General features: G+C 32.7%; 1 protein-coding gene across 1 annotated transcript; it reads left to right on the forward strand.

Moving 5' to 3' along the window:
- Nucleotides 1-238: 238 nt before the first annotated feature.
- LOC139493499 (CDAN1-interacting nuclease 1-like) lies at nucleotides 239-1,172 on the forward strand. The gene has a single exon (XM_071281929.1). It carries the CDS (start codon nucleotides 305-307, stop codon nucleotides 1,148-1,150), a length of 846 nt encoding a protein of 281 aa, XP_071138030.1. The 5' UTR covers nucleotides 239-304; the 3' UTR covers nucleotides 1,151-1,172.
- Nucleotides 1,173-11,228: the final 10,056 nt, after the last annotated feature.

Here is an 11,228-nt window from a genome sequence, read left to right on the forward strand (position 1 = left end):
ATTAATATACTGACAAATCCTTGTGAAATACAAATAAACACGAAAAAAAAAAATTTGAAAAACATAGAAAAACAAAAGTTTAATATATTTTCAAGTTCTTAAAAATGAAAATTCCTTATCTCTTTTATCATGTTTATATCAAGAAAAACATGCAATGACACAAATTATTAAATGGGACGAATGAGGAAATGTAATCAGACGCATTATGGGGCGAGATGTGCTTTTTCAAACATTCGATTGACATTGATTATTTGTTTACAAAATTTTGCGGGAAGTGAAAAGTATACTTTCCTGAATAAAAAAAATGAAGTTGGCTGTTTATAATGACGTTTTGAATATAATGCAGGAATACAACACTCGTGAATGCTTTAGACTGATACAGGAAAAATATCCCGATTTGTCAATCAATACTTTAGGCAGCATCTTTTCTCAAAATTACCAGAAAAAGATGAAGAAGACCCATCATATTCACTACAACCCAGAAAAAATGAATGAGTACTTTCAGCGATACAATTCGACTATCAAGAAAAGAGAGAAACATGTGTTACTAAGACTGGCAGATGAAATTGACCTTTCACCTGCACTCCTTGCAAGAATTATACTAGAAAGATACTTGTCACAAAGTGAGTATGCTGGAGAAACTGCTCCAAAGCCTAGAGTCACTCAAATGATGCGAGACCCTTCATTAATAACGAATTCAGTTCTGTCGACAGAAGTTCAAGAATGTATTTTAAGTGATGATCACTATGGTCCTATAGTAGATAGCATCAAACATGGAATTGGACAGGAATATGAATTTAAACTTACAAAAAAGCTAGACACTTTAGGATATGCTTATTTACACGAAGATCATATGCGTGCAAGGGGATATGACAAGACTCCTGATGTTAAACTTGAAGTGCCAATTAGTGTTGATGGCTATATTGTGAACTGGATTGAAAGTAAAGCTTCTTTTGGTGATGAATTTAGTAATAGAAATTATCTAAAAGACCAGTTTTGGAGTTACTGGAATAGGTTTGGACCAGGAATGGTTATCTACTGGTTTGGCTTCATTGAAGAATTAGATGTACATCGAGACAAAGGGATCATATTGAGAGATAGTTTTCCTGATAATATTGTTTGTTTGAATCCAATGGCAAAAGTTAAATAATATGATAAAAAGTTTATAAATAGTTGTATTTTTTCAGTTTTTACCTACAGTGTTCACGACATGATCAATGCATTGTATATACATTTACACTTGTACATGTACATGAACCTTGTAATTTGTAGTTTGAACATTTTTAGTGCAAACATTTATCACATAAAATATAAAATAAGAAACGATATTGATGTGGTATGATTGACATTGACAATGAGACAATTCTCAACCAATTCTGTGATGTTCTCCTCAACTTTGCCACATTTAATACATGCACTTGTCCAAATCCATGAAATCAGGAACCTTGTACATGTAGGAGTTTGAAAATTGTATTTTGTGATTTCATGAGTTTTTTTTTATCATTTGAATAACATGTAATTGAATATGCATGAAATAAGCATGAAATATGTGCCACTGGATGTTATGCAAGCAATCATCAACGAACTCAATGAGTATTGAGCATCATCACTTGTCATACTAGTTAACTTTTAAAGAAATCTTTTCCCCTGAAACCCATTGGCCAATTTCAACACAAGAGTGCACACACTGAAATGTCTAGCCTTCTTTAATGTCATTGATTTGATGATGATAGTTCTAATTTAAATATAAATCTTTACTACAAGTATCACATAAACCTGATCGAAGAAAATGGGGTCAAGGTCAGAAAAACACATGAGAATACAATTACATGTACACCTGACACTTGTGCAATACACCAAACATAGTTGACCTATTGCTTATAGTTCCTAAGACTTAACAAAGAAAACTAAACATTGACCAATGAACCATAAAAATGAGATCAAATTCAGATAAACCGTGCCAGACAGACATGTACACCTTAAGATCAATCTATGCATTAAAAATAGTTGACCTATTGCTTATAGTATCTAAGAAAAAACTTAACATTGACCAATGAACCTTGAAAATGAGGTCAAGGTAAGATGATACCTGCCAGACAGACATATCCATCTTTCAGGCCTTTCATACATTGTCATACAACAAATAAACCCTGAAGGGTGACTGGGGTATAGAAATATGGTCACTTGGTCTTCACTGGCAGTAAAATGCTTGCTTAAGTGGGGCGTCCGTTTGGCTGTGTGGGATGTATCAAGTTCGCAGTCACGTCCGGTCAGAAGGGGGACGCTAAATTCGATGCCTCGTGTAAAGAGAGGGCCACGCTCTTTGCACGTTAAGAACCTTTGCAACAACTCTTTGATGGGTCCGTAGGTGGCCTGTTGCAAGGCAAAATTTCTGTCCCTATCCAATATACCCTCATTTTCCAGTGGCAGTCCAAATTTCTCCAACCATCATCCTAGATTGCTTCTATTACAACAACCTACCTATTGTATTTATTGTGAACTTGTTCTCGTCCTGAATATGCATGAAATATTTGCCACTGGATGTTAAGCAACCAACAATCAATCAATCATACAACAAATATAGTTGACCTATAATTACTTAAAATTTAAGAAAAACAGACAAAAACACAAAATCTTTACACTGAGCATTGTACTGTGAAAAATGAGGTCCAGGTCATATGAAACCTCTGAGACTGACATGTTTATCATAAAATATTTCCATACACCAAATCTAGTTGACCTATAGCATATAGTGTTAGAAAAAAACAACAAAAAAACACCAAAAAAAACCCCTTAATTTTGCCTATTGAATCGTGAAAATGAGGTAAAGCTCATATGGCACCTGCAAGTTGGACATGTACACCTTACAATCACTCCATACATTAAATATAGAAGACCTATTGCTTATAGTATCTGATATATGGACTTGAACACAGAAACTTAAACTTGTTCACTGATCCATGAAATGAGGTCAAGATAAAATGAAAACTGTCTGATAGGTATGAATACTTTGCAAAGGTTGCACATACTACTGTAGTAAGTATAGTTATCCTTTTACTCATAATAAGTTATCTTAGGGGGGATATTTGCTTGAATCTTCTTCCATATTGGATTCTTGAATGCTTTGAAAATCAAATGACCTATACATGCAGTTTTGACAACTTTATTTAACCTGCCAACTATCAAGTGACGCATGTTATAATAGTGGTAACCCCAATATAAAAGAAAAGACATAAAAGTTTGCAACTTAAGGTCACCATACAACCTTCAACAATGAGTAAAACAATTCAAACGAGAAATTTATGGGGCCAAGTTACGTATAAAGCAATAAACGAATTGAACAAATATGATATACAGCAACAAACAACAACCATTGAAGGCTCTCTATGTCCACCTGCTCATATCTATAGCATTTGTTTTAATAGATCTTGTTGACTTAACTTTTTTTCAAGTACAAATGTTGGCACATTACCATGAAAATGAGGTCAAGGACAATGGCCATTTTGGTGTCACGATATCACAGTAGCATGGGTTCGAATCCCGGCGAGGGAAGAACCAAAAATTTGCAAAAGCAAATTTACAGATCTAACATTGTTGGGTTGATGTTTAGACGAGTTGTATATACATTATGTACACAGCCATGTATCACCATCATTGATGGCGATCCGATGGGTACATCTGTTGTAGAGTTGTCACTGACTCATACGTACTTATAAATATAATTATTTTCTGTGACTGTATATTACATTAATTTGTAGGATCCTTTACTATAAATAATTTAGCTGATCTGTAACAATAACATCTTCATGCCTTATATATCATGTACTGTAGTAGGCCGCTAGATTAAAACTGACGAGGAAAGGTAACACATGGCCAGCGAAAGCTCTTTTTTTGAGAGCCCAGGTGGTCGTGTGGTCTAGCGGGACGGCTGCAGTGCAGACGATTTGGTGTCACGATATCACAGTAGCATGGGTTACAAATCCCGGCGAGGGAAGAACCAAAAATTTGCGAAAGCAAATTTACAGATCTAACATTGTTGGGTTGATGTTTAGACGAGTTGTATATATATGGGCAGGGATTCGCTAGTGAAATTTTAGGGTCAATAGTGTTTATCAAATTAAAAAATAAACAAATCATGCAAATATAGAGAATAAACATTGTTTAAATATCAAAGTGGGTTAGTCTTTATTGCCAAATGCAAAAAAAATGGATCCAATTAAAAAAATCAACAAAAAATCAGCACTTGTTATGTGCTGGTAGTTGAAAACTGTAGACAAAAAGTGTGACATTTCTGTAGTGGCAAAACCCCTAGTCATATTTAGAATATGCCTGAAGAATTGTTCTACTATAATAGTTGAAAAATCAACTGCAAAATGATCCTTCTATCATTTAGAAACCCCATTTTGTACAGAATCCGATTATTACTGCAAATAAAATACGTTTGAAAATGGACAAGTGCATGTAACTTTTCCCGTCAACAAATGTTACATTCACCTTTTCATTAGCTGATTAGCTTTGGAAACAAGTTATTGGTCCAGCATGGCAAATTTTGAAAGGTGTCAACAATGGGTACAATTTGGATTTCATGATTTTTATCAATCAACAGAAGTTTGAAAAATATAGAAGGTAAGAAAATTTATTTCATTTTCGTGTCAATACTGCCCAATAATACTCATCTTTTTATAACAGTTGTATACTTTTTATAGTAAGCATTACCATAATTATTTTGTTCACATTTCAACCCACTGACAATTACATTAAAATGTGGCTTTGTCATCTTTCACACTAGGCATCTACCAGTGATCAAGCAGATGATAAGAGAGTGGGACCAGGTTAATTTGACCTCACAATGAAGTGTTGCATGCACTTTCTGTGTAAATTAGGTTCTTTGATAATGATGTGTGACTTGCTTTGCAATTTTGTCAAAAAAATATAAGTTTATCTTGTATTTAAACAGGTTTGACCCTTACGATATTCATTTTATTGCTGGAGAGATTTCTGTACATAACATTGACACGAAAATATTTACCAAGGAAAGGTGTCTATGATACATGCAAAAGCTTTTTTTTGTACGGTTTGCCTTATCAATCTAATTTTTTACATGAAATACCACAGATTAATTGCCAATTTGATTAACTAGTACTTGTATTCATTCTCAGCATTATAAAGATAACTGGCCACTTAATTTGAAAACATAAAATGTAACATTGACACCAGAATAAAAACAATATTACTTTATTACACTTAAAGCATAATTGGCCAGTGCATAATATTAAATCAAATGTAAATTTATGCTGAATTCTTAACAGAGAAGTTGTTGATCTTTCTTGATTTCTAGACTTTACAATATTTACTTGTAATTCTTATCATTTAAAGGCATGTAACATTGACACATCTTCTGCGTCCAGGTTACATGCTACAACCTAATAAATGTGCATACAATTATTCAATCAATAAAATCTTGTTGAAATTTAAATTTGCTTCATTAAAATGATATTAAAGAAATAAATGAGTTTTAATTATTTGTGTTTATTTTTTTCCTGATTGACTAGCAATTTTTCCTCATCATTTGTTGGTGTTCCTGTCAATGTTACATACATAACCCAGAATTATAATGTTTTAAAAGCATTGATTTCCAAACCTCTGTTATGAGCTTTAAAATGAGTTTATCTGAGTTTATAAATGACTAACATCTGAAATATTGTCATCACACAATTTCTTTGATGCTCCTATGATAACTTTATGAGTAACATGGACTACGAATGTTGTATCAGGTCTTTTTTGTGTTACATGAGAAGATTTTACTGTGTTGAAATCAACAGTTAATCTAATTTTTAATATTCAAAGTTATTATCATGATACCTATTTTAAAAAATAATGTATAAAGTAAACCTAAATTAAACTTTTTTTTCATTAAGAAATTGTGTATGTAACATTGACAGTCTATTATTTAGACTTTTACATGTTCAGGCCAGTGTTACATGCGTAAACAAAACTTACTGCCATATGGAACTATTATCTTATTTTTATTTTACAAAATTAAAGCGTTTTCATGTTTTCCTGTTTAATTTGTCTTTTAACACTAGTTAGTAACATTGACAACAATATTTTGTGTCAAGATTTTTTTATGTTACATGCAAAGGTATTACTTCCTTAAAGTCAGACATTTATATAACATTTTATAACCTAAACGATTAATTAGATATTACTGGGCAGCAATTATAAAGTTGACTATTAAGCACACCACTTTCATCTTCTGGTCTTCATCTAGATAACATTGACATACAACCTTTTACTGTTCTGTCAATGTTACACGCATGAACAGAACTGATAACATTTACTTACTCCTTTGCTCTATAAAGAGATTATTGATAATTTAGCTTGTTTTACCACCATCAAACTTCATCTTTATTTCTAAATATATATATTCTTTTTAGAAGTGTATTTTTTCCATTGACAACAAAATTGGTGTCGGTCTTGAAAATTTACATGCAATTTTTAATTAAAAAAATCTACAGGCAATATAAACCTAAGAAAGAAAAAGATGATCAGCAATAAATGTGATGAAGAAAACTCTCAGGAAGATGCTGCAAAAAGATACTGTCCCTGTCAACCAGTCAGATGGTGATGTCCCTGGCAGCCAGACAGATGGTGATGTCCCTGTCAGCCTGGAAGATGGTGATGTACATATCAGTCAATCATTTAGTTGGTGATGTTCCTGTCAGTCAGTCAGTCTGTGATGTTCTTGTAAGCCAGTCAGAGGGTAATGTCCCTGTCAGCCAACAGATGGTGATGTCCTAGTCAGCCTGGCAGATGGTGATGTTCATATTAGTCTGTCAGTTGGTGATGTTCCTGTCATTCAGTCATATGGTGATGTTCCTGTCAGCCAGTCAGATGGTGATGTCCCTGTCAGCCAGTCAGATGGTGATGTCCCTGTCAGCCAGTCAGATGTTGATATCCCTTTCAGCCTGTCAGATGGTGATAACCCTATCAGCCTGGCAGATTATGATGTCTGTGTTAGCCAGTCTGATAAGGTCCCTATTAGTGAGTCGGGTGGTGACGGTCCTTTCAGCCAGTCAGATAGTAGTTCTGTGTCAGAAAACCAGATGATGGTGACTGTGTATGCAGACATACGAGTGATCTCCAATTTGACCATTCTACAGCAGTGTAGAAGATAGTTATTTCAAAATCTTGTTTATTTATCCCTTTTCATTCACCAGTCAACACATGTATCATGTGTATTTACTGATGCTCATTATAGAAATCATGAGGAATTCAATTTGTAACATTTTATTTTTAATTGTTATGCCAATAATTGACATTCCAGAATATCTTTTGCATTATAAGAGGTTCAGGCTCCTTCTGATTTCAAAATAATAATAATAAACTCATCATGGATACCAGAATTGAAATTTTGTAGGCCAGAAACACTTTTCGTTTACAAAAGACTATTCAGTGACGCTAATGAAACAAAAAGTAAAAGAAGGCCAAATAAAGTTGAAAACAGGACTATGGTCTAATGGGTGTTGGTTTTCTCTTCTGAATTGTTTTACACTGGTCATTATGGGGCCCTTTAAATTTTGGCTTCCTGTAGTTTAGGTAACAAGTTTTCAAGATGAAATGGCATTGAAAAATCGAAACAAGATATTTGAGAGTTTCTATATTATTGTAAATTTTATAATCTATGCATGGATTTTGGTTCTGATTGAGGGTAGATTAATTGTTGCTTTGTTTTTTGTTGTTCGATAGTTGAAGATGTTGGAGACAGAAAACAAGAAACAAGAAACTTGTTTTGAATGTTTGAAATAAAATTTATTGTTTAAACCTTAAAAAGTTATCATAAATGTAAGATTAACCAGCAGAAATAAAACGAGATATAGGGTAATATGTCTATCAGACAACAACCTCAAAGATGAAACCCAAATTGTTCTTTATAGAAGTTATGTAAACGATTGAAAATAAGATTCTCAATAAATGCAGCTGTATCAACCTCTCGTAGATTTGTCCATATTTTGTTTTGGTTTTTCATACTATTAGTTTTAAGTGTAACTGTGTCACATGAATGAGGGATACATGTAATCATTTTGTACCCTTACTTTGTCAGTATTAGTCATTGAGTGAGAAACTTTGTGGATGCTGATGGTTGTGTGGTTGTCTTCTTATCAATCTCATCCCTGTGCATAAAAAACGGGATGTTTTTTTACTGATATAAAAATGTTTCATGTTGTGGAAATTTTGGATGACTCCTTCATCAATTGATCTATCTTTGGTCTTAATTTTATTTTTCTGGTTTTTTTGACATTTGAATATCTTTTAATTTAGCCTTCCATAGTGTACCACCATGAACAAGCATAACTACTGGTATAGTTGAAAAAATATGTCTGCTGTCTGAAATTTAGGTGAATGGTTTTGGTATTAACCACTATTTAAATAATATCATATATGAGAAATGTGGCAGTATAATTGTATAATTTACATTCAGATGGTTGTTTGGAGGCTTTTTATATCTTTTAAGGTCAATTCTGGCATGGTTCATTATTCATATTTTTTGTGTCCACGTTACATGCAACATTTAAGTCACTATTTTATGACAGAATTGAGATAATTGCAAAAATATTAATACAATTTTTTAATGTGAGGGTAACACAATGAAAAAGAGCCTTTACATGTTCAGAAAGAAAATGATTCTTATAGTCTTTATATCTTAAACATTGCATGTAACATTGACAGAAAAGTAGAGGAAACTTGTTTTCACAAAATTTCTGAAAGAAATGAAAATATACATTTTAGAGTTTTGATGATATACAATGTTTTGTGATCAATATATATGATATTGAATGTTGAATAAGTTAAGGAATCATTAATCTCAATAGACCACTTTCGAGTTCAACCGTCACCGGCAAAAACTCGTCAATTATGCACGCCTTTATGACGTCATTTACCAGATAGAGGGGGTCGCCTGTATCCCTGCACTATTTACGTTCATCAAGCGTCTTAGTGATCGTCTTTGTGCAGGATAAACTAGAAATAATGGTTGCTCTGTAGGTACTTACTGACAATTCCCTAATGACAGCAGTGTTGATTGTCAATTTTGAGAATTCAATTTGCCGAATAATTCGTATAATATAGAATTATAGTTTTCCAACCACTCGCTCAACATTGGAAGGGAAGTGACGACGCCCCAAAACGCACAAATGACGGTGATAAAAGCGCGTATAATTAACGAGTAGTTTTTTCCGGTGACGGATGAACTCGAAAGTGGTCTATTTGGGAAAAGTGTCCATGTTACATGCTCCAAATTCATTATTTGCTTTGGTTCCAAACTGACGCAAGTTTAAAAATGATTTTTTTGGTTACAAATAGAAGGACACCATTTGTAGCAATAATTTGTAAAAAATTTAGAAGCTTTATAATATAATGATTTTTATTTTTTTCTTACAATGTCACACTAAAGTAGCATTAGCGAAGTCCTGCCCATATATGACATCTATATACAAAGTATGAAGCTTCCAGGTCTTCCACCTTCTAAAATAGAAAGCTTTTTAGAAGATAGCTAATGTCGCTGGAAGGTTCAATATCCCTATGTTAAGCTATCTGCGACAAAAGTCACAGGGTTGACAAAAACTAGACATAGTTTTGCCTCATGATAAAGAAAGTGCATATTAAAACTTCCCATTCTCAAACCAGTCACAATGTAAAAGTCTTTAGGCAAGGTTCATGTGAATGCTATGTTCCCATTCCAACCAAACTGGCTTTTATCAACAAGATCTATTAAAACAAATGCTATAGATATGAGCAGGTGGACATAGAGAGCCTTCAATGGTTGTTGTTTGTTGCTGTATATCATATTTGTTCTTTTCGTTTATTGCTTTATACGTAACTTGGCCCCATAGATTTCTTGTTTGAATTGTTTTACTCATTGTTGAAGGTTGTATGGTGACCTTAAGTTGCAAACTTTTATGTCTTTTCTTTTATATTGAGATTACCACTATTATAGCATGTGTCAAATGATAGTTGGCAGGTTAAATAAAGTTGTCAGAACTGCATGTAGGTCATTTGATTTTCAAAGTATTCAAGAATCCAATATGGAAGAAGATTCAAGCAAATATCCCTCCTAAGGTAACTTTTTTAATAATATACATTTTGTCTTCAAAATTTACAATGAAAGACTTAAAATATGATGAAAAATTCCTTACAATTGGGGTAGAGTGGAATTTCTGCCATTTATTCTGAATGCATAGATTATATCATCATGCACTTGTAATCACAGATCATTTTACACAATATTCCCAAGACCACCAACGACCACTAGAATAAGATCTAATCCCAAGAGGATTGCAAACAAATCAATTACTACTAGGCAATACAATAAATCGTCTGCAAGAGATATTTAGAATTATTATTAGTACACATGGTATAATCTTTTCATTCAGTAATCCACTCTACCACACAAGGTTCATGGATATGCTAATGAATGTCTGGTAAAATTTTGCTAAAACGGACACAATTCTAAAAATTTTAGATCATTCCAAACTTTAATTCTATAACAGCATCACTGATTTGAAATGCTCATAAAATACAAGAGAATTATTTTTTTAAGAAGTTTTATTTAGTAGAAAAACAAAGAGACATAACAGATAGAATACTATAACAAGTATATTTGAGTAAACATAAAACTCATACAAATACAGATCTAAAATATTTTATGATTAATGCAAGACCAATAATTTTAGAAATGTAAATAATACAGACTTTTGAACTATAATACATATATTGAGGTGGATTTATGTTTATGATTGGTTAACTAAACCATACACAGCGGATCCAGGGATGGATTGCAGACGATTGAAACCACCCTTTTTTTTTACATGAGGATTAATGCTTTTAAATGGGGACAATAGTTGGAACCCTCTTTTAAAATCGGCTGGATACAATCCTAAACTTGGTAAAACATTAAAACTACATAATCAACAAATTTAGACTGGTGTTTAGAAAAAAAACATTGAGCATCCCTGGTTGTCCCAAAAAAAGAATTATACAGAAAATGTATTTTGTTACTTTGAGCAAATTTTATTTGATACTAGCTTTAAATGCCAAAATGTTTATGAAAAAAATACTATGTGTTTGAGTTAAAATTACTATGTGATCAGTTAAAATTACTAAGTGTTCAGTTAAAATTACTATGTGTTCGGTTAAAATTACTATGTGTTCAGTTAAAATTACTATGT

This window comes from Mytilus edulis, chromosome 10 (assembly GCF_963676685.1).
Source record: "Mytilus edulis chromosome 10, xbMytEdul2.2, whole genome shotgun sequence".
NCBI lineage: Eukaryota > Metazoa > Mollusca > Bivalvia > Mytilida > Mytilidae > Mytilus > Mytilus edulis.